Raw genomic sequence first — 24843 nt, forward strand, 5'->3', positions numbered from 1 at the left:
GACAGTTTAACTTTTTCCTTACCATACCAATTTGGATGCCTTTTTTTTTTTTCTTGTTTGACTGCTGTGGCTAGAACTTTTCATACTATGTTGAATAAATGTGGCAACAGTGGACTTCTTTGTTCCTGTTCCTGATGTTAGAGGAGAAACTCTATTTTCCACCAATAAGCATGATGTTAGCTGTGGGTTTTTTACTTTACTATACTTTACTATGCTATGTTCCCTCTCAAAGTGTTGTTGAGAGTTTTTATCATGAATGGATGTTGAATTTTGCCAAATGCTTTTTCTACCTCTAATGAGATGATTATGTGATTTTTATCCTTTGTTGATGTGGTCATGTTGATTGACTTGTGAATATTAAACTATCCTTGCATTCCCAGAATAAATCCCACATGATCATGGTCGAATGATCCTTTTAATGTACTGTTAAGTGCAGTTTGTTAGTTTTTTTTAAGTTCATTTATTTATTTTTGAGAGAGAGAGCAAGCAAGCAGGTGAGGGGCAGAGAGAGAGGGAGAGAGAGAATCTCAAGAAGGCTCTGCACTGTCAGTGTGGAGCCCAATGTGGGGCTTGAACTCATAAACCATGAGATCATGACCTGAGCCAAAATCAAGAATCAGATGCTTGCTTAAGTGACTGAACCATTCAAGCGCCCTGAGTTTGCTAATATTTTGTTGAGGATTGTTGTATGTATGTTCATCACAGATATAGGCCAGTAGTTTTTTTGTAGTGTGTCTGGTTTTGGTGTCAGAGTAATGCTGGCCTCATAGGATATATTTGGAAGCTTTCCTTCCTCTTCTGTTCTCTGGCATAGTTTGAGGAGAACAGGTATTAACGCTTTCTTAAATGTTTGGTAGAATTCACCTGTGAATCCATCTGGTCATACACTTCTGTTTGTTGGGAGTTTTTGATTATTGATTCAAATTTGTTACTGGTAATTGGTCTATTCAATAATAATGCTTGTTTTTGACATAAAGGGCAATTCATGCAGTGAGCACTGTGTGGTTGTTTAAAAGGATCAGGTAGGGGGCGCCTGGGTGGAGCAGTCGGTTAAGCGTCCGACTTCAGCCAGGTCACGATCTCGCGGTCCGTGGGTTCGAGCCCCGCGTCAGGCTCTGGGCTGATGGCTCGGAGCCTGGAGCCTGTTTCCGATTCTGTGTCACCCTCTCTCTCTGCCCCTCCCCCGTTCATGCTCTGTCTCTCTCTGTCCCAAAAATAAATAAAAAACGTTGAAAAAAAAAAAAATTTAAAAGGATCAGGTAGGACTACAGGAACTATGATATTCATGAGATTTTGAAAAAAAAATGTCAATCTGCCAAATGGCATATATAATATAGGTACAATCCCATTTTTATAAAAAAGCAAATGAGAACCCATAAAATATATGAGTGAATATTCATGCTTGTATATGCACATAAGAAGAAAGTTTAAAAGGATACACATCAACCTATGCACAGCGGTAACCTCCGGACAATGGTACTGCGGCAGACAGGAAAATGAGGAAACTTTCACTTTTTACTTTTTATGGGTCTGCAGTTTGGGTTGTTTTTTTTTTTTAAAGTTTTATTTATTTATTTTGAGAGAGATCACAAGTGAGGGTGGGGCAAGAGAGAGGAAGGGGGGAGGGGGAGGGAGGGAAGGAGAGAGAGGAAGGGAGAGAGAGAGAGAGAGAGAGAGAGAGAGAGAGAGAGAATGAATCCCAAGCAGGCTCCATGCTGCCAATGCAGAGCCTGACACGAGACTCAAATTCATGAACCGTCAGATCACAACCAGAGCTGAAACCAAGAGTCAGATGGACATTTAACCAACTGAGCCACTAAGGTGCCCAGTTTTGTTTTTTTTTTATGTAAGGGTTTTTTAAATGTAATATATACGCATGAAAAAAATTAAAGGGTACACAGTGAAAGTCTCCTTTTTATCCTGTTTCAGTTCCCACCCTTAGGCGGCCACTGTTCCTAGTTTTCTGGCTCCCCTCAGGGTTCTTGGATGCACACACTAATGGGTATGAATATATCCTTGCTCCTCCTGGCTCTTTTTCACCCCTGCACAAAAGAGTAAAATCATCCCTGGTTGGAATGATGGGTTTCATTTTTTTATAGTTTTTTGTTATAATGTGCCACAGTATTCTTTTTAAAAATTTTTTTTAATGTTTATTTATTTTTGAGAGAGAGACAGAATGTGAGTGGGGGAGGGGCAGAGCGAGGGGGAGACAGAGAATCTGAAGCATGCTCCAGGCTCCGAGCTGTCAGCATAGAGCCTGACACGGGGCTCAAACTCATGAACCATGAGATCATGACCGGAGCTGAAGTCGGACGCTCAACCGACTGAGCCACCCAGGCGTCCCCACAGTGTAGTGTTCGGATTGTGATGTTTCATTGCCGCTTTCTTTAGGTTTCCTACCTTGGCGCTCATTGAGCTTTACAGTTTTCTGCATACTTGGAAAAACCTCATCAATTATTTCTTCAAATACATTTTCTCTGCTCCCTGTCCTCCTTCTGGGACTCTGATTACACATACATTTTCTCACAACCACCTTAGAATATGTGTACTATTATTATCTTCACTTTGCAGATACGAAAATTAAGGCATATGGCGAGTAAGCAGACTTGCCCAGAGACCCTCAGTGAGTAAGCAGATGGTTCAGGATTTGAACCCAGACCCACCCCAGCATCTGGGGTCCCACTGCTTGGCCTTATTGCCATTGTCACATCTCTAGCAGTGAAAGGCCACAGCTTACCTTTCTTGCTCTAGGGCTGGGCTCTGGAAAGGCTGGTCATAAACTTTCCTGTAGATACTGGGCAGCTCAAGCATCCTTGCAATTTGTATGTTGCACACTGGATCATCCACTTTATCTAACAAGCCATGGGGGAAAATATGCCAGAGAAATTATAATGAGATCAGGTCTTTCCCAAGTCCAAATTGTTGCTAGGTGCCCAGGGGATCTCCTTCCCTATGTGTGCCCAGGGAGCATACATTCTAGATGCACTAAACGATTCCCCCTTATCCTTCGAGAGGGTATGCAATGCACTAAGCATCCCAGGCTTGGCCAGGCTCCTGGCCCAGGCTTGGCCAGGAGCAGACTAGAACCAGGGAAAGTATGTTTGCTTTTTCACTCATCTGTTTCAATGGCAGACAACAGGGGCTAGCCTTGGGATTTCCAAACCAAAATCAACCAGAGCACTGCAAAGGGTATCTCTTAGAGGACGTGGGACGATCATATTTCTCATCAGCTGTTTTCCTTCAAAGTTAATGGACTCAATGGTGTTTCAGAAATCTCCATCATTTTAAGGAATATGAACACTCTGCCCTAAATGGATTGACACTTAGAACTTCAAAGTACTTTATTATGTTACCCAAATAAATTTGCCAGATATATATAATAAATCATTTATTTTCTTCCCCAATTTGTAGTTACCTCTCTTCAAAATAAAGTTAAGAAATGCTGCTTTTGTAAAGAAAGCATGTTATGAAATATAATTTCCCAGAGTTACATTTTTTAATCTGAACTTTTTAGGAGTTTGACTTTTAGCTAATCCAGAGTTTAGTAGCTAACCCACAGTTTACTGGACACACACCCAGAATAACAACCAATGTGGCAGAAATTACTTGAGCTTACAATAAGTAGTGACACGAATTTCTCGTTCTTCTCTGTATGTGTGGATATAACCTCTGATTTGGATAATGTCCCCAATTTCTATCTTTGTTCTCTGCTCAATGGTCTCTTGCAGCTTCTTAAGCTGTGAGGTTAAGTTCAGCTCCCCTATAGTTGGACCACCTGTCGTTAATAGGGCTAGAAGAAAACAGACAAATGCATAACACAATCACTCCGCCACATTTGTGAGGTAGTTTTGGGGAAAGACCAACATATCTATTCATTCTATTTCTGATTAGTTGCTCTACCGCACAAAATCTATGTAACCTTCTGAAGTCCTCTGCTGAATAGAAGGCATAAGTTGTAATTATTCAGAAGTAGGGTGGAAGGAAGGGAGTCTAGAAGGCCTGATAAATCCAAGTGGGTGAGTTCTGGCGTGGCTCCGTTCTCACTCCTACCCCCGCATCGCCAGTGCAGTCAAAGGGCTCTACATGGTCCTGAGCTGAATTCTGTATGAGTTCAGCCGGGCTTGGTGGCAACAGCTCTAAACTCCTTAAAGCATGTTTGCAGACTGGGGTGCCTCAGCCGAAGCATCTGACTTCGGCTCAGGTCATGATCTTGCCATTTGTGAATTTGAGCCATGTGTCGGGCTCTGTGCTGACAGTTTGGAGCTTGGAGTCTTCTTTGGATTCTGTCTCTCTTTCTTCTCTCTGCCCCTACCCCCCCCTCAAAAATAAACATCAAAAAAAAATTTAAAGTGTGCGTGCAGGAAGACAAGTCTGGCATAGAAGGAAGGAAGAAGGCCCGAGAGTCTTCATTTGCAGTTCTGTTTATGGGGAAGGCAAATGTGCCTCAGGCTGATTTCCCACCTAGGTGCTCAACACCCCAATCTCTCACTCTTACCTCTCATCTTTGTTGGGTAACTGGGGTAATCTCTCTCTCTCTCTCTCTGTCTCTCTCTCTCATACAACTGCATGGTGAAAAGAACCCAATGCACATTCAATTCTAAATACTTTCTATCACTTAAGTTTAATTTCAAATTGTAAGAGTTAAATAATAAGCATAGCCATGAATATTTGGGTACTGTAGGTGCTATTCTAAGGACTTTACAATGGATTAGCACATCTAATCCTCACAACTATACCTATTTACTATTAGCCCCATTTTATAGATGAGGAAACAGAGCCACAGAGGTCAAGCAACTTGCCCAAAGTAAAACAACTAGTTAGCAACCAAGCTGGAGTTTTAACTCCAGGAGTCTCTGACTCTAGTGCCTTCCTGCTATTCTTTATTCTCTGCTGCCTTCTCCTAAGTATACTCACATTTCCCAGTTACAGCTAGTGTGTGTGAACAATTCTGTGTTCTCATTTTCTGCCTGGCATAAGTTTAAATTCACACATATCCACAGAATCCACACAACTCTAGCATTTTAAATTATAATCAAGCATTCTGTCATGTTAATATGCCACAGTTCGTTTAGTCTCATTAAATATTTCATTCTCCCCTCCCTTGTATAATTTTTTATTTTGTTTTTTTTATCGCTAGCACTGGATGGGACCTAGAGGTCAACACTTGGGTAATGGAGTCAGACAGACCTGGCTGAAATCTCAGTTCATTTCTTAACTAGCTGTGGGACCTTGGGCAGGCTGCTTAACCTCACTGTGCCTCAGTTTCCTCAACTATGAAATGGGGATAACAATGGAGTCCACCTCATATACAGAGTTGTTATATATGATCTAAGTTAACCCTTCCATCATGAGCTTAGCACAATTTCAGATCCACAGGAAATATTCTATAAATGTCAACTATTTGTAAAAATGAACAATTAAGCCCTCTAGACAAAATTATATTGTTTTCTTCGGCGTCTTACTGGGAATCACTGGATAGGAAAGTCAAAACAAGGTTAAGTTCGTTACATATTGTCAGAATGTTTGCCAGAAAAAAACAAACCATTCTCTTTTTACAAGGTGTCACCAGCACGCAAGCACATTTGTAGCTCCTATCCTGGCTTCACTTGTTTGGATGTTTAGTACCTTAAAAAAATACATGGTTCCATGATATTTCATTTTGCTTTTAAACTGCCAGACTTTTTGGGACGAGCACTGGGTGTTGTATGGAAACCAATTTGGCAATAAATTTCATATATTTAAAAATAAATAAATAAATAAATAAATAAAATTTTAAAAATAAAAAATAAACTGCCAGACAAGCTATTTTATATATATATATATATATATATATATATATATATATATGTATATATGATGATCTACTCTCTGTATTTCTTTATGTACAGAAATCATCTTATACATTCAATGTATTATTCATGTCTTTTGTATACTTTATGTTAACTTCTGAAAAACTGGGGGGGAAGCTTTATCAGTGTGCTGATTATATCCACCCCTCCCCATTCCACTGCTTTTCTATGCTTATTTGACTTTATTTTCCTACATAAAGGCGTGAAAAGATCTTTAGCCTATCCCATTGTCACTGATGATAGTGTTTGGTGCTTTAACAGCTAGGGACTTAGGAGAGCTTAACATATACACCCCCATGTTCACGCAATAAATATATAACTTCATCTCCTTATGCCACGTAAGCTGAAAGACAGGGGTTGCAGTTACCTCTTTCGAAAATATTTTCCTCTATCTGAACCAATAACATTTGCTAAATGCTGATGTCTTTCCTGCTGTTGTCTTATTTTAGCTCTGTCATATATTAGCGGTCCTATAATGAGTGAACAAATCTCTCTTTTAGCCTGGTGATCACATTTTCTGCTTTTTAATCTAATACAACTTAGAGAACTGTGGCTTTGTAAAGAGCAAAGGCATTACTTTTCTTGTAACACATCAACTCTACCAAGGGAAACGGCAACCTCTAGAGCACAGAGCACTTTGTGTATCCAGTAACCAATACCTAGGAATCTAGACGCAATCAGCATTAATGTTACTTAGCTTACTGGGTTTCTTCAGAAAATACCCCAAGTATTACTTTTTAAAAGGTTATTCCATCTGTGTTCCTATTTCTCAAGCCCTCTTCTACTTGGACTGAATTTAAAACACTTGATAACAAATGCTTCATGCAGCACTGCTGAAATAACCAGACTAACGGCTGGTCTGAGAATGAGGCCCAGCGTTCATTTCAATGGTGAGCTGAATTTCTGAAAGGGCTCACGCTCTGTAATTTAGTGAATGTAATGAGACGGCTGGAGCCTGACAGAATTTCATTTTAAAAAGCCTATTCCATCCTGGAAGATAAACCCCCTCTAAAATTCTAGTATCAAGGCCAAGCTTTCTTAACTTATCTCCAAAGTTAAGTCCAAATGGTGCACTCAACAGGACATTTATAGGAGTTAATATCATATTCTTATATACCTTAACGGGCTAGAACACGATTTTGACTCAGGCTAAATTTTGTTTAAAAAAATTAGTCTTCATTGGCCACTTTCCAGGGGAAAGCTTTTAAACTGAGGGCAATTAAATGAAAAGGAGAGAAGGGGCTAGTCCAGAACAATTGAAAAATATCTCTTCATATATAACGCGACGAGAATAATTTCCAGGTTTTTTTCCTTGTACTCATACCCTCTTGTTTTTATCCTCAAAGAAATTTCCAATAAAGGCTACCTGCTGTGACTGTTCTTCTATTCATCTACTTAGAAATATTTTAAAAATCTCACTCAGTAGCCATTCTATCTTAAAAAATTACTATATAGGAGTTATATAATATTCCTGTATCATTCTTTAAAAAAAGAGTTGATTTTGAAAATTAAAACAATGTCCAAAACAGGAGTCTACAAGCTATAGGCCATGGGCAAAATCCACCCACAACTTGTTTCTGTAAATAAACTTTTATTGGAACCCAACCATGCCCATTCACCTATGTACTGTGTATGGCTGCTTCTGAGTTACAATGGCAGTATTGAATAGTTGAGGTTCAAAGCACATGGCCCACAAAGCAGAAAACATTTACTAGCTGACCCTGTACAGAAAAAGTCTGCCGCTCCATAGTCTGAAACAAGATTCTGACAATACAAAAACCATAAATCCGCAAGTGATTTTAATACCCTAGACATATATGCAAATTCAAATATCTGATTGTCTTATAGGTTTACTTCTTGCCTGTGAGGCAGCTGCATAAAAACCTGTTGTCTCTTTTAACTTTTATCTACAAAGCTTCCTCTTTTTTTTTTTTTTTTTTGGAATGTTCTTATTTATCTTTGAGAGATAGAGAGCACGAGCAGGGGAGGGGCAGAGAGGGGGGTGGACAGAGGATCCAAAGTGGGCTCTGCACTGACAGCAGGGAGTCTGATGTGGGGCTTGAACCCACAAACCGTGAGATCATGACTTGAGCCAAAGCCGGACATTCAACCAACTGAGCCACCCAGGCGCCCCATATCTACAAAGCTTCCTAAGCCAATTAGTGCCAATGGTTAAGATGTTCCCAAATTAGGAAATGGAATACTGAAGTTATATGAAACTGATGGCCATATTCCAAACATAAATATGTCAGAAAGTTAAGCAAAGGAGCATTCCACTGGTCGGGACAGTCAAACTAGGAAGCTGAGATTCGGACAGGTGACGGCAAAGAGGAAAGGCACCACGCATCACTGAAGGAGACAGATGCCAGAAGTTAGATGTCATAGCAGGCAATATTTAGTGATAACCCCACTGTATACGGCACCATGCCGCGTATGTTATAAAACAGAAAAACAAGGTCCCAGTTTCTGTAGCTCCTCTAGAACCAAAAATGATCATCAGTTCTGCCTACCATTTTTTGATGTTATAAACTTAACTTAAAAAACAAGTAAGAACTATTAAAATATACTCAAGGAATTCCAAATGGTATTTCAGTTATAGTCAATGTGTTCAATATACGATTTTAAAGTTTCTTTTCAGTTTATATAATTGAGCTAACTTCAAAGGAATTCTATCTTACCTTCTCATCAACATTAGAATTCCTGGTATATTTGAGATTTCAGAAAATCTGGATCATGGCAGCACAGAGTTAGTGGCAATCATGTACGAGGAAAAGTCTTCAAAATCTTCTTTGGTTAAGGGATATGCCTGGAGCAAGGGGGTTCTGACCTGACTGGCAAATAAGCTAAAATATCTCGACTGACGTAATAGCTGCCACGGTAAAAATGAAACGCTGGAATTCCCAGCAGCCACGTCACACTCCTGCAGGCTCAGGAGGAAGTGAGCACTAAAGAGAAGGGAGAAACAAACACAACTAGCTCTTCTAGGATATTAGTCTGCACAGTAGCCAGAGCTCCGGGCACAGCGCTTTGAGCTGATCAACAGAATTCACCAGCGGATAAATGTGAAAATTTAACCCTACAGCTGTTGTGATGAACCACCCTGAGTAAAAACCATTGGTTAGCTGAAAAGTAAAACAGTGTGTCAAATAAAAGTACCTGAGGAAGACTCGGTATTGTTCGACTTTTTCCAGCAGATGCAGTTTATAACTCCAGTGCTGTCATCCACTGCAAGAGAAGCATAAAAGGGTAGAAGAGAGATCTGGGCACTGCTAGTGAATCAGTACACCGACACTGGATTTTGCCATACCAAAAAATGACATTTTTCAATAGCCTGCTTGGTCAAACCCTTATAAAACTCTCCTACTTAAAAAAAACCCTTTTTTAATATTTATTTATTTTTGAGAGACAGAGAGAGACAGAGCATGAGCAGGGGAGGGGCAGAGTGAGAGGGAGACACAGATTCTGACGCAGGCTCCAGGCTCTGAGCTGTCAGCACAGAGCCCAATGTGGGGCTCGAACCCACGAACAGCGAGATCATCACCTGAGCCAAAGTCGGACGCTTAACCGACTGAACCACCCAGGCGCCCCTCCTTCTATTTTTAGAAGTAACCTCTCACAGTATGCCAGGAGTTAAGTATAAGGAGTTAAAACTGCTTATCTGCACATGCTGATGTAAAACACGATCCTAACAGTATGTAGTCAACATTTCACTTACCCTGCCTCAAGGGTACTGATGATTAATGATTTTAAGTTTATTTATTTTGAGAGAGAGGGAGAGAGAAAGAGAGAGAGAGAGAAAGAGAACACGTGCACATAAGCGGTGGGAGGGGCAGAGAGAAGGAGACACAGAATCCCAAGCAGGCTCTGTGCCAACAGTGTAGGGCTTGAACCCAGGAACAGTGAGATCATGAGCTGAGCCGTAGTTGGATGCTTAACCAACTGAGCCACTCAGGTGTTCCAAGGGTACTGATGATTCTTGACCACACCTCTCCTAAAAATGGGGTCCTCAGGAAGTTAAGTACAAAAATCTCAATGAATGCAACATGCAAAAGCGGCCTTGCTCTCCCACGGTGAAACAAGGCAGCGCTGACACGGTCTGTGGTGAGAGGCACTTAGAGGGTAGCCTTCTCTCACCATTTGCTCTCTCATGAGCTCTATGATTTACCAAGACAGAGCACCCCAAATATTCTGACATGGACTTCTCTTTGTGAACAAACTTCTGCCCAGTCCTTAACACTGCAGGGGATGTAAGGAAAGCCAAGTATATTGCAGAAGGGCAAAGTTTTATTTTCATAATGGCAAATAATTCTATCTTGTTCACATAAATAATTTTGGCTTATTTTATCCTTAATGAAACACACACACACACACACAGAATTCCCACTGCACTTGAATTTATAACTGCAGAGAAACTGGAAATGCTTGCTATGGGATGACAGGTGTTTCCTCTTTGTCTAATTTCTGAAAAACTCAGAAAAGAGATCAGTGGGCTTAATGATTTTCTAGAAAATCACCAGCAAGGCTGTTATAAAAGCCCATGTAATATAGAACATAATGCAAATTTTTTTATTGCTGGTTTAAATCTGTGTTGAAAGCAGAAGCCAAGAATACTTCTTATATGAAAATAAATTCTGGATGGATTTTATTAAATGTAAAACAGGTGAACTTAAAATGATGAGAAGAAAATATGGGTAAATACTTTTGAACTTTGTGCTTATAGTTGGTGGGGGGATTCTTTAAGCAAACCTGAAAATCAGAACTCATTTTTAAAGGTCTGATATATATGACCAACTAATAATTAATACTGTACAGCAATTTTCCAAATGATAGGGCTAGTGTCTTAATATATAAGGAGCTCATACAAATGAATAAAGAACAAGACCACCAGAGAAAAAATGGCAAAAAAAAAAGAATATGCAACTCACAGAAGATATAAAAATGGCCAATAAACGTGTCAGTACACTAAATTCATTAGTTACCAGAAAAAGAACAAACATAATGTCTCAATTACTAGAATAACAAATATTAAAAAATACTGATACCCTTGCTGTTTCAAAGAGACACATGCACCCCAATGTTTATAGCAGCACTATCAACAATAGCCAAAGTATGGAAAGAGCCCAAATGTCCATCGATGGATGAGTGGATAAAGAAGATGTGGTGTATATATATACTATGGAGTATTACTCGGCAATCAAAAAGAATGAAATCTTGCCATTTGCAACTACGTGGATGGAACTAGAAGGTATTATGCTGCTAAGCGAAATTAGTAAGTCAGAGAAAGACAAACATCATATGACTTCGCTCATATGAGGACTTTAAGACACAGAATGGATGAACATAAGGGAAGGGAAGCAAAAATAATATAAAAACAGGGAGGGGAACAAAACATAAGAGACTCTTAAATATGGAGAACAGAGGGTTACTGGAGGGGTTGTAGGAGGGGGGATGGGCTAAATGGGTAAGGGGCATTAAGGAATCTACTCCTGAAATCATTGTTGCACTATATGCTAACTAATTTGGATGTAAATTAAAAAAAATTGTTTTTAAATACTGATATACCCTCACATGCTGTTAGTGGAAGTGTAAATTCGTATCAAATTTCTAAAGAGCAAGTTAGGACACCAGTTGAATTTTTAAATGTATATATCCTCTGACTTCGTGATTACTTCTAGAAATTTATCCTGTGGAGAAAAACAGAGTAAGTACCCAGATCTATACATCTTGTATAAGGCCGTTTGTTGCAACATTATTTATAATACTGGAAGTTGGGTGGCTCAGTCAGTTGAGCGACCAACTTTGCTCAGGTCATGATCTCACAGTTTGTGGGTTTGGGCCCCTCATTGGGTTCTGTACTGGCAGCTCAGGTCGGGTTCTGTACTGGGAGCTCAGAGCCTGGAGCCTGCTTCGGAATCTGTGTCTCCTTCTCTCTCTCTGCCTCTCCCTGGCTTGCACTCTCTCTCTCAAAAATGAATAAACATTAAAAAAAAATTTTTTTTAATGAATTACAATGGCATAGCATATGGAAGTAAAAAGTTATTATGAAGATTTATGTTCACTGCTGTTAAAAGATATCCATGCCTCATTTTAGCAAAGAAATCTTATATAATATTTTTTAAAGTTTATTTATTAGTTTGTGAGAGACAGAACACAATAGGGGGAGGGGCAGAGAGGGAGAGAGAATCCCAAGCAGGTTCTGTGCAGCCAGCATGAGCCTGATGTGGGGCTCAAACTCATGAAACCCTGAGATCAGGACATAAGCTGAAATCAAAAGTCGTGGACGCACAACTAACTGAGCCACCCAAGAGCCCCAAGAAATCTCATATATAATCTAATTCACATAAAATGTTAAATAGTGTACTTTGACAGAAATTATTTTAAGACTTTAAAATGATAATAGCAGTTTCTTTTGGAGCATAGGAAAGGGACTCCACGTTGAACGTACATGCTCACTGTAAGCCTCATTTCAGAAATATTGAGAGAGAAATATGCATAACAGCTCAAGGAAATAAGACATATATATATTTCTCCAATATTGGGAACATGTAAAACTATTAGGAAGGATGTTCACCCAAACGTTGACATTGTTTTTATCTTATTTATAGGGTTTTACATGACTTTAACGTACTTCAGTAAAATTTAGTCTAATTTGAAATTTTATTTTATAATGAATATCATCTTAAAATAAATCAATAAGGAAATTCTGAATTAAAAAAATTGTTGGACACCTCTAGACACACTACTTCTGTGGCCAGTAACAAATCTTGGTTTATCATGTAGTGTAAAAAATATTAGCACATGAACACTTGTTCTAGGATGTGTGAGGACACTGACTACAGCCTCTCCAGGACTCTTAGTCTGAGCTTAAACTGCTGCCAAGTGCTCTGGGCACTGCCACCAAACCCTCTGACCTTCTGGTTTGTAACCTCTCCTGGAGGGTGCTGCTCCCCGGCAGTGTAAGGTCTGGCTGCTGGAATGCCCTGGTAGGGGAGCCCCCTTGCAGTGTTGCACAACGTGCTACGCCATTCGCCTGGGTCGCTGGCCTTTTGTTTCAGCAGTGGAATGAGTCAGCGACAGCAGGAAACACCCCCAGCACAGGCCTGTAGTGAGTCAGGTGGAGCAGGACCCAGTACAGCAGGGAGTGGCCGCCTGGCAGGTGGCCCGAAAGCCAAGATGGCCCTAGGACAGCAGGGAGGGTGCAGCTCTCCCCTGAACAGGCCTCACAAGAGTTAAAGTCACAAAAGCATGTCTACTCTCAGTTACCTCAACCCTCAGATGCTTTTCATTTTCCCATAGCCCACAGATGGGTCCTGTTCTTGTAACATTCATTCTAAAGAAACTGTTTATTGGGGAAGAGTCCAACATATCACCTTCATCTTGTTTTAAACTCCCGACCTCTACATAGTTTCCATCCCAGACCCCATGAGAAGGGGAGGAGCTTGGGAAGCCCAACCTATCCTAACAATAAAGCATGTTGTACCCAGCAAAAACAAAAACAAAAACAAAAAAAAGCAGATGAAGTTGATTTTGGGGAGAGGGTGAGCTGATGGGGGGAGAGAAAAATCAAATTGAGTTATATGGAGATATACGGCTCACTAGAGTCAGTAAATAGATTGGATCTATAAATCTCCATCAGTGGAACCTTGAGCAAATGAACGGACCTTATTTTTCTCATCTCCAAAATGGAAAGAACGTCTGTCCTTACTATTTCAAATGATTAGGGGGAGAATAACACCATGTACGTGAAAGTGCTTTGTAAACTGAAACTACCATTTCATCACTGATATTTGGAGAGGTAGTACTTTATTATACTACAGAAAATGTGCTTGCCCACAGCTGAGTATGCTGTAGGAAATTGGTGGATATTTGTTGAATTGTCTGGAGAAAAACAGAACGAATACCTTTGGTAAAATAAAGCAGAGAAGAGATCCAATATGGGGATGCCTGACAAGAAGATCTATTTTAAAGTTTAAAAAAATATATATATGCTGGGCAAAAGCAGAGGGCATGAGGAAACTCATCTCTCACATGTTATTTTGTAAGCAGGAGACTGTCACATTCAGGGAAATGAATACCTGTTGAAGAAAGGCAATGATATTGTATCTATACATTAGCTATCATACACAGACTGCCAGTGAAATGGTCGCAGTCAACTTGTTCAACTGCCTTCTGTCTCTCCACAAGGAGAGCAGGAACACAAATCCAAGGCAGCACACCAGAAAGCAACAACGTCAATTACGGCAAAGATTTGGAATCCGAAGTTAAGCTTCCCACTAAATATCTAGGTTGGCCTCCCAGCTACAGAGACTCTGAGAGTTGCACAAGGCAACAGATGAAAATGCTTACATTAAACTCAATGAAAAAAAATCAAGACCCACGACACTAATTGCTGCTATCCAAACTATAGAAATCCTTCATTTGGTTTCCATCATCATGAGGGGAGGGAAATTTTATGATAACAGATATTCACCCCTGAGTACCAAAAGGCTTTTATTAAGAAAAGATTTATTTTCAAGTAATTTCCATGCCCAACATGGGGCTTGAACCCACAACCCCGAGATCAAGAGTCACATGCTCCATCGACTGAGCCAGCCAGGCACCTCCCCAAGAGACTTTTTAAAAATACTGTTCTGGGGCACCTGGGTGGCTCAGTCAGTTGAGCATCCAACTTCAGCCCAGGTCATGATCTCAAGGTTCATGAATTTGAGCCCCACATCGGGCTTGCTGCTGTCAGCCTGTCAGCACAGGGCCTGCTTCGGATCATTTGACCCCCCACTCTCCCTCTGCCCCTCCCCTGCTTACGATCTCTCTTTCAAAAAATAAATAAAACATTAAAAAAAATACTGTTCTGGATACAAATCTTATTATTTTTATACTTATCTTCTTAAAGAGTCTATTTTAACATTAATCTGGCCTTTTTTATTTTTAAAGGTACCAATATAAACATTTGTTACCATTCTTTGCCATTTATAGCTATGCTGTCAGGTATCAGGTATCTAACCTTGATCATCCAGAGATTCTAGACTGTCATATTTTAATTCTTCCACCTCCAAACTCCCCATCAGCTGTCATGTGAAAGTAGGCATCAGTGTCATTCTTACTTTTTGCATCACTTTACACTTGGTCCATGTCAGTGGCCCCAAGGGGCTCCTAATAAAGGACAAGTGCGTGGGCTCTGTGAGAGTCCCCAGCTGCTCTGAAAGGCTAGGGTTGCTTGATATTCAGTGTTCCGCTAAGTGGGGTCCTTTCACATAAACTCAGTGTTGGGCACAATTGTTCTTACCTCCATAGCTGTAGAAAGTATCCTTTTCTCTTTTTCCAATTACAGTTCCCAAGATCTCCACCTGTTTTATTGGATGCCCATTGTAAAAAAATACTCCTGAAATTAAAAAAAAAAAAAAATCAGCCCTTGACAAATGGCAAGCCCCAAGAAATTCAAATGTCTTTCCTTAAGGGTTCTAAGTAGAAAGTTTGGCTTTACTGAAGCCTGTACTAATGTAGAAAAGAGAAAACAAATGTTGCCCAACTAGATCTGGTTAATCTTCTTTCCACTTGTGAAAATGAAATATGCATCCTTGTGGACCTCTCACAAGGGGCCTGAAAACAGTATATTATGAGACCAAATCTATTTGGAGAGGCTATAAAAGAAAAGAGAGGAAATCACAAGAAAGGCTTCTTTGGCTTTTTTACTTGAGCTCTTCTAGGCAGCCAGTCATCATTTATATGAATTAGCAGCAGCTTTTTATTTTTTTAAATATTTTTAATGTTTATTTATATTTGAGACGGGGGGGGGGGAGGGGGCAGAGAAAGAGGGAGACACAGAATCCAAAGCAGGCTCCAGACTCTGAGCTGTCAGCACAGAGGCCAAGTGGGGCTCAAACTCACGAACCGTGAGATCATGACCTGAGCCAAAGTCTGACATTTAACTGACTGAGCCACCCAGGCATCCACCCCCACTTTCTTTTTTAAAGAGAAGATGATTAGGTTACAAGATGCTGCCTTTGGGGCCAGATTATAATTCAAAAACTTCTCTTCTTAAAACTGTTTTCAAAACCCAGAGAACAGATGCCAACGGGCAGCTTCCTGCCAGAGGAGAGACCTGAGAAGACAAATCATACGCTAACACCTGGAGGCCTTTTGTGGACTCTGGAAGGGTTGTGGAGGGACTCCTGGCTGCAGTGAGTCCCTGATTCCCACCCAAGGTCCCAGAGCTGTCCTGGCTCCTGCAGAGCTTCCTGTCTGCGCACCCCCAACATCCTAACCTAACTCCCTATTCTGGCTTAAGCTACCGGCATGTGCATGTGTCTCCTACAGCTAACGAAATCCAAACTAAAACCTCCAGCTTGTCCTTTTTCCCACCATGATGGCTGAATTCTTTAGTTTTAGAAAGAGGCTATAAACATTTAAATGGCTATTTCCTTTTAAAATAAAGATATGAGGGGTGCCTGGGTGGCTCAGTCAGTTAGATGTCCAACTTCGGCTCAGGTCATGATCTCGCAGTTCATGGGTTCAAGCCCCACATCGGGCTCTGTGCGGACAGCTCAGAGCCTGGAGCCTGCTTCAGATTATGTGTCTCCCTCTCTCTCTCAAAAATAAAGATTAAAAAACAAATTTTTAAAAATAAATAAATAAAATAAAGATATTAATTGTAAACAAAGAAACATTCACCAATGTAGGCATCTGACCACCTCCTCCCTCCCCACCAAGCCTGGACAGAGCCTCTCTTCTCCACACCCATAGGGCTGGGCAGCAGGACGGCCCGAACCCTGAAGCCCTTCAAAACCTCCAGACTGGCCTCCACTGACGGCTCTCGTTTCCCATGTGGATAAAAGGGCTGGGGATGAGACACTCATGGAGAGTCCCAGAGGATGGACAAGGAGGCTCTAAGCCTCAATCAGCTAGAGATCCTAGAAGGGTGAGATGTGGTTGGAAGGAAAACATGGTGGCAAATTTAGCCAAAAGAAGGCCCTCTCCCTGGCAGAGCATCCTTCTCAAGATGACTTAGTGGATTAGAGACCATGCCCAGGGCAACAAATGGGGGCCATGAGCTGAAATGGCAAGGCTGCACAAGGGAAGGAGCCTGAGTCACTGTGTCATTCCCAAGGAGAGTCACCCCCTTCCAGCGACACTTGGGTTGAATGGGGACAAACTGGTTCCACAGAAAATCCACGACATTTCAAGTGCAGGATACTTCCAATCAACTTCTCCTGAGTTCTTACGATTGATATCCAGGCCCCTTAGTTACCACCTTTGGTGAGACCTTTGGAGCCTCTGCCCCTGCCTGCCTGCACTGACCAAACACAAAGGGCAAGTTCAGAGGAGGGAGAGCCCTGCAGGACCTCCGCAGGCAAGCTCAGACTTCCTGTGGCAGAAGAAAGTTTAAATCAGGAGAATGAGCCTCACCTATGGATATGGGCATAGAGTCCTGTCCTGGAGCGTACCCCAACATCCTGCCCTGACATGCTTGTGTGCAGAGAAGAGCTATGGCATGGCCCTCCTTTGGTTTGCTGCAGGGCCAGGTGGGGCGTAGAGTGGCCTGAACTCCAGGCTGCTCTCTGGCTGCAGCCAGCACTTTCTGCTTCCCCAAATGCATTGTACAGGTAATAACACTTTCTATCTGTGTCCTGAGCACAGCCAGGTTGGAACCATTCTCTGAATGTGACTGGCCTTCCCCTATCCCAGCTCAAAGATGGTCTGTCCTGGGATTGGTTTGCATTAGAGACAGCACACTCCACAGGATTCCATGTGTCAGTTGTGGCCCCAGGACCACAAAATAGGAGGAGGCAGAACTGTGGAGACCTCTGGACCCATTGGAGGATCCACTGTCTGCCCCTGAAATATCTTTCCAGCTGGTCCTAGAGCCACTATGGGGTGCTTCACGGGTGATGTCTGAAAGCCTGAGACAGTCCCAGGCCTCTGTGGGTTTCCCTGGACACCCTGGTATGTGCTGCTATGGTGGTTTTTATAGTAAAGAGCTGACACACTTTAAGAGTGGGAAAAGAGCTAACCAAAATGTATTCTGCCTACGTTGAAACATACAAAAAAGGTGGTTAACAAGACTGGACTAATGACACAAGCCAGGGAAGTCTTCAAGTCACCTGTGATGGAGGCTAATCCTCCAGTGTTGCAAACTATGCTGCGCCACTCAATAAAAATCTGAACAGGTCTTCACTTGAGAACACAACAGACTTTCTCAAGAAAGCACAGGAAAGAGTGACCCCTAAACTTTTATCTCCTAGACTGACAATGGTCACCTTCAAGGACAGACCTAGTCACTCCAAGGTGCAAACAATCCTTCCAATCTTAAGTGACTGATGCAATAAACGTCTTAAAAGCATCACAGAACAACGGAGAACCAATTTAAAAGAAAATAACACATGGGTTGAATCAAAACAGAGAAAATCAACTGAGGAGGAAACACGCTGCTTGGAAACAGAGAAGACACTTCCCAGAGTGTATGGAATCATGAACGCCACATATCAGAAGCACAACCTACAAGAAGATGGCGGAAGACATGGAAAAGATTTGGGAGAGAACTTCCTTCTATCAAAACAAGATTCTCTTCTAGGACAAAAGGGCTCAATAAAAGTTGGATGGCAGCTCTGCTGACCGAAAGAAAGCTCAGTAAGCCAAGAAAAGAAAATAACCAAGACGACGGATACTGGCTTATGTGGAGTTTAGGCTGCAACCCCAAGTGTTTCTGCTCCTGCTGCCTTTGTTCCACATGAAGCCCAAGGAGGCGCAAACATATCAGGGGGAATCATCTGGATCATCAGGGCTGCAGGAAGGAGGAGGGTCAGGCCAGGAGGGTTCAGGGATCTGGAATCACAGAGGCAGGCTTGATTCAGCTTTCACAGTAGCCAACCCCCAAACAGCCACCACTCCAGCAAGACATTTGTCTGTTTTCTCTCTTTTAAAAATATTTTTGATTTACCTCTTTTTAGTCTAACTGCTGTTATTTAATTGATGTATGAATGCATTCAAATACCTAAGATACTATTTGTTATTAATTTTTTATTTTATTTTAGAAAGGGGGGGCGGGGGTACAAGGAGAGAGCAAGACAATCTTAAGCTCAGCAGGGCTCAATCCCATGACCCTGGGATCCTGACCTGAGCTAAAATCAAGATCAGATGTTCAACTGACTGAGCCATCCAGGTGCCCGATAAGATGCTATTTTTAGTATAATTCTTATGAATACACTATTTCCACTTCATTGGACCCTCAAGAATTAGATAATATAAGTACTGTATTTTGATTTAAACAACATTCACTATATCCCATTATTAAAGTCTGACATGGATATTTAGAATAATAAAGACAATTTCTTTATGCTATAAACAAAAAGATGCAGCAAAAAAGACCCCAAAACCTATAAACACCACCACCACCACCACAGTCAAACTTTGTAACATTTTTTTCTTAACATTTTGTATTAGTTTAACCCTAAATTCACAGAGTTGACATTTTGCAACCATTTTGCAAGGCAATTCTGATGGCAAATAAGCAGAATAAGGTCAAATTTCAAGTCAAGGTCACAGTCTCCCACAAGACTGCTCTTTCTTCAGTCACTGACCCTAAATTTGGGGGTTCTCAGGCCACCCACACTTCTGACCAAAGCACTACAAATTAGGGGTTCCTGTAACTCACTCAGCTTTGATAATCTCTAGAATGGCACACAACTCAGGAAGGTGTTAGACCTATGACTGTAGTTTCTTAGTACAGGGTACAAATCAGTACTATCTAAATAAAGAGAGGCATAGGACAAGGTCTGGGAAGGTCCAAGCACAAAGCTTCCATATCCACAGAACACATCACCTTCCCGATAAATCAATGTATGATTACCAACCAAGAAAATTCACCTGAGCCTCAGTGTCCAGAGTTTTTACTCGAGTTTCAGTATGCAGGCAAGACTCAATCCTTGGCCACATAACAACTCAATCTTCAGCCCCTCTCCCTTCCCAAGGGGTTGGGCTGATGTCACCCAGCTGGAAATCCCAGCCCTCTCCGATCACACGGTTGTTCTTTCAGGCATGGACAACCCCCATCCTCAAACCAAACCAAAAACAACACAGAAGTAAAAACCTAGACTAGACTAGGGGAATTTCCCACCCTTAGGGCCCTACAGTATAATCTAGAGAGTACTACTCTTGTGAAATTATGGTTGGTGTCTGCTTGAACCATGAAGTTTCATTTTAAAAACAAGAGTAGGCAGTTAGTTCGGTTTTTAACAGGATGCTTGGAGGCCAGCTATCAGGAAATTTAGATACCGGTCCGCAGCAACCCTCCAAAACCAAAGCCACCAGAAGCTGGATCAAAACAGACAGACCCCAGACAAAGAAGGCCAGAAACCCTGATCGAGTAAGGGAGAAAAGGCATGAAACCCTGCTCACAAAAATATCCCTCCCAAAGTAATAAATTTTCCATCCCCTAACAACTGTCAATACAAGACACAAACCCAAAACCCCAGGCACAGCTCTCCACTGAGTTAGCCTGTTCTCACATCTCACTTTAATAAACTTTCCCATTTGCACTGCTCAACCATGTGTCTGGTCTCTCCTTGAATTCTTCCTTGCTAGGAGACAAAGAGCCTCTGGCAACATCCCTGGGAAGGACTGGGTGGAGGCACAGGGCCCGGGGGGTGGCGAGGGGGGGTCTCCCCAGTCCACCTGGCAACAAAATCACATCTGGAACAGTATTACCAGTGACATAGCAAAGACCATCAGGATCAGTTTTCCTTGGTTTGTTGTTAATACATCGTAAAGTCCTTCAGCCACAAGAAGCATTAAGCCCCTAGCATGCCCTGATATTTCCTTGAGCATCTACAGAAGACCTTCCTTTCAAATGCAAGGCTGGCATTTGTTGTGAAATTGCTTTCTTCCTGAGTTGAGCTATGAAGAATACCGGCCTGTTCTGGAAAATGGACAACTGTGGGGGAGGACGGCTGCCTTCCAAGGAAAAACAAAAAACAAAGAACAGACAATCTCCAACAATAATAGGAAACCAAGGTGTGGTGAAAAATATGCACAAAAGGCTTTAAAATAAGGCCATCCAAATATACTTGTACATAGAACTGGAAACACACAAAACATCCTCTCATTAGAACTGTACATACTTGAGATTCTTGACTACTTCTGACTCACAGCTTGCTATTTGTTCAAAACAGCAAAGAGTTTAACCAAACTTCTCATATAACACAGTAAACATGTGAAGACCCATGCACAACTAAGTGCATTATTTAAATCTACCTCAAATTATATTTGTTATGTTTTAGGTATGAAGAACCTATCTTCATTCTACCACTTTAAAAAAAAGTGATTTCTTTAACTTTACATTTTTAATACTTTTTTTGCCCCAATTACTATTTCTTTGAGGGACCACTACACGCCTGGCACTGTTTTAAGCACTGTAATTACATAGGTGTATAAAGCAGATCACATCTTTCCTCTCAAGGAGTTTATACAACTTGGTTCTGATTAAGTGAAAACAAAACAAAACCCCACAAGAAAGTCAGGCCTGGTTAATCCTTATTTTTACAAAGAAGACACCTAACCTTTACAGGTGAGTCACATGCCCAGGCCAGTTAGGAGGCACAGTTGAGAAAGAGAACAAAGCCTAGAGATGCCTGGTCCAGTGAGCTTTCCACCAAGAGCTGTCCCAAAGAAAAACTACTGAGCCTGTTATAATATGAGAGATCTCAACTGCAGACAAAAACGTTCCTCAGTACAAAGGTTACTTCCCCAAGCATTTATTTTAAGAAATAAAATTGAGATTTAGACTTTTTAACTTGCATAGAAATGAACTAATTTGAGAGTCCACGCTAGGTCATTTTCCGAGTCTGCAGGAGGCAAGGCTCTCCTGAAAGCCGCTAAGCCCCGAGCATTCTGCAGCTTTGAAGAAGGCTGGGGTGCAGGTGCAGCACAGGGCATCCTCCAGGCCCACCAGCCACATACCTGGTACCTGGCAGGACTCCTTCAAGTCCAGGATATCCCTGATGTAGAGTTTTGCAAAGGCTAGAAACACAGGATCCAAACCCCACAAGAGGGAAGGGGTCTCCTCTTCAGATCGGCTGGATTCAGACTCCATCGGGAGGCTGGGCTTTGGCTTCCAGCCAACCCTGAAAGGCTCTGCGTCACTGAATCGATCTAGATAGGAGACAGAAAAAATCAGGATGCAAAGCGTTTAAAGTGGGTGAAATTGGCATGGCCCCGAAGCTGCTCCCGGGCGGGCATCCAGAACTCCGGTAGGGATAAATAAACCCAGGGGTCCGGGGCCTGTCCAAGCCAGGGGCCTAGAGGAAAGAGGCGCTCCTTGGGGTGAGGGCCTGTACGTTCATTATGGTTCTCTCTCTGGAATCTCCTCTGCCCCACGGGAGTATTTCTCCTTCCCCCGAAGTACCGACTTAAAAACGGCTAAACGCTAACTTTTCACTTCGGGGAGATACCCATACAGGCGTACCCTGAAACCGCTTTAATGGCCGGGGTCCAAGAGGAATGGGCGCCCACGTGGCCAAACACCAGGGGGGTCAGAAGGGGTGGATCTGTGCGTCGCCCTGCCCCTACACCTTCCGGTTCGGGGATACACTGAGGAAGGGAGGAAAACGGAAACGAAAAGCAGACCCGCTCCAAGCCCCTCCCGCCGTGTCGCGACGCTGGCCCCCGGCCCCCTGCCCTGAGGAGCGCGCAGGCCCGGCCCTTCCGGGCGCTCAAAGGCCTCGGGCGCCAAAGCCCCGCCCAGCGCAGAAGCGCCGGGCCCAGGTCTTCTTAGCAGGCGCGAGGGCAGGACACATCTCCCGACTTTCCACCCACCCACCTCTCCCCACCTGAGCCTTCCCTCCCGACTGCCAGAGTTTCGCCACGGCTCCGCCCCGCCCCGACCGCGGCCCCGCCTCATTCCAACGGGGCCCCGCCCCAATCTCTCTGCAGGTGGCGAGCCTGCCTAGCGTGTCTGGCGCAGGCAGTGCTCTGGTCCCTCCATCCGCGCTGTCTCCATGGGCTTCCGCTGGAGCGCGCAGCCCAAATCTCTGAGGCCTGGGAGCTGGCTCTGCAATTCCTGCTGTCCGAACCCCATCCTCCAAGTCTCCCTTTCAAGCCGTCTCCCGCTAGTGGTAGGACGATGAGTCAGGACCACCAAGACGTTGGGACTGGTTTGGGGGGCACGGGTTTTTTTCCTGATCTATTAAATGAACAAATAAAAAACGCAGTACCGAGAGCGGGACTACATTGTGGCATATTTTAAATGTTTACTTACACTTGGTGAGTGATCTACTAACACACACACGATATTGGGACTCTACTCACAATGGAGATAATGTCAGTATCTAAATGTGAGACCTTGAGTGAATGTGAAGTCTTGGCTCTAACCAAGGCTAGCCTTACAAGATCATGGCAATAAATTTTGTCTTCTTTCCTCTTATTCGGTGTATACTCTGGAATGTTGTACGCTTAAGAATTTTGAAATACTGGCATTTTGGTAAATCATGGCTACCTTGATGGTGCTTGTCCCCATTGGCCCTAATTTAAGGTGAGAAAAGAGATAAAGGGCATCCAGATTGGCAAGGAAGAATTCAAACTTTCACTCTTTGCAGAGGACATGATACTCTATATGGGAAACCCAAAAGACTCCACCAAAAAACTGCTAGAACTGATACATGAATTCAGCAAAGTCACAGGATATAAAACCAACATACAGAAATCAGTTGCATTTCTCTACACCAATAATGAAGCAGAAGAAAGAGAAATCAAAGAATCAATCCCATTTACAACTGCACTGAAAACCATAAAATACACAGGAATAAACCTAACCAAAGAAGTCAAGGATCTGTATGCTGAAAACTATAGAAAGCTTATGAAAGAAATGGAAGAAAATACAAAGAAATGGAAAAACATTCCATGCTTCTGGATTGGAAGAACAAATATTGTTAAAATGTTGACACTACCCAAAACAATCTACACAGTCAATGCAATCCCTATCAAAATGACACCAGTATTCTTCACAAAGCTGGAACAACCAATTTTAAAATTTGTATGGAACCATAAAAGACCCCAAATAGCCAAAGTAATGTTAAGAAAGAAAACCAAAGCAGGAGGCATCACAATTCCAGACTTCAAGCTATATTACAAAGCTGTAATCATCAAGACGGTATGGTACTGGCACAAAAAAAAACAGGCACATAGATCAATGGAACAGAGTAAAGAACCCACGAATGTACCCACAAATGGATGACCAACTAATCCTTAGCAGAACAGGAAAGAATATCCAATGGAAAAAAGACAGTCTCTTCAGCAAATGGTGTTGGGAAAACTGGACAGTGACATGCAGAAGAATGAATCCGGACCACTTTCTTACTACACAAAAATAAAATGGATGAAAGACCTAAATGTAAGACAAGAAACCATCAAAATCCTAGAGGAGAAAACAGGCAACAACCTCTTTGACTTTGGCTGCAGCAACTTCTTACTAGAAATATCTCTAGAGGCAAGGGAAACAAAAGCAAAAATGAACTACCGGGACCTCATCAAGGTAAAAGACTTCTGCATAGTGAAGGAAACAATCAGCAAAACTAAAAGGCAACTGATGGAATAGGAGAAGATATTTGCAAATGACATCGGATAAGTGTCAGTATCCAAAATCTATAAAGAACTTATCAAATTCAACATCCAAAGAACAAATAATCCAGTGAAGAAATGGGCAAAAGATATGAATAGACACTTTTCCAAAGAAGACATCCAGATGGCTAACAGACACATGAAAAAATGCTCAACACCACTCATCATCAGGGAAAAACAAATCAAAACTACAATGAGATACCACCTCACACCTTTCAGAATGGCTAACATTAACAACTCAGGAAACAACAGATGTTGGTGAAGATTTGGAAAAAGAGGAACCGTTTTGCACTGCTGGTGGGAATGCAAACTGGTGCAGCCACTCTGGAAAACAGTATGGAGGTTCCTCAAAAAATTAAAAGTAGAGCTACCCTATGACCCAGCAATG

At 42.1% G+C, this 24843-nt stretch overlaps 1 protein-coding gene across 3 annotated transcripts in view; it reads right to left on the bottom strand.

Moving 5' to 3' along the window:
• STN1 (STN1 subunit of CST complex) overlaps positions 1–22495 on the bottom strand; it is a 46205-nt gene extending 23710 nt beyond the window's left edge. Inside the window, exons 1-6 of one of the 3 annotated variants that reach the window (XM_049645688.1) lie at positions 22306–22495; positions 21801–21992; positions 15133–15228; positions 9006–9074; positions 3617–3790; positions 2738–2852 (exon numbers count right to left, since the gene is read on the bottom strand). In XM_049645688.1, coding sequence (XP_049501645.1) covers positions 2738–2852; positions 3617–3790; positions 9006–9074; positions 15133–15228; positions 21801–21933 — 587 coding nt within the window. In that variant the 5' untranslated portion in view covers positions 21934–21992; positions 22306–22495. The other 2 variants (XM_049645689.1, XM_049645690.1) reach the window with 2 other exon arrangements.
• Positions 22496–24843: the final 2348 nt, after the last annotated feature.

Source organism: Panthera uncia, chromosome D2 (assembly GCF_023721935.1).
Source record: "Panthera uncia isolate 11264 chromosome D2, Puncia_PCG_1.0, whole genome shotgun sequence".
In the NCBI taxonomy this organism is placed as follows: domain Eukaryota; kingdom Metazoa; phylum Chordata; class Mammalia; order Carnivora; family Felidae; genus Panthera; species Panthera uncia.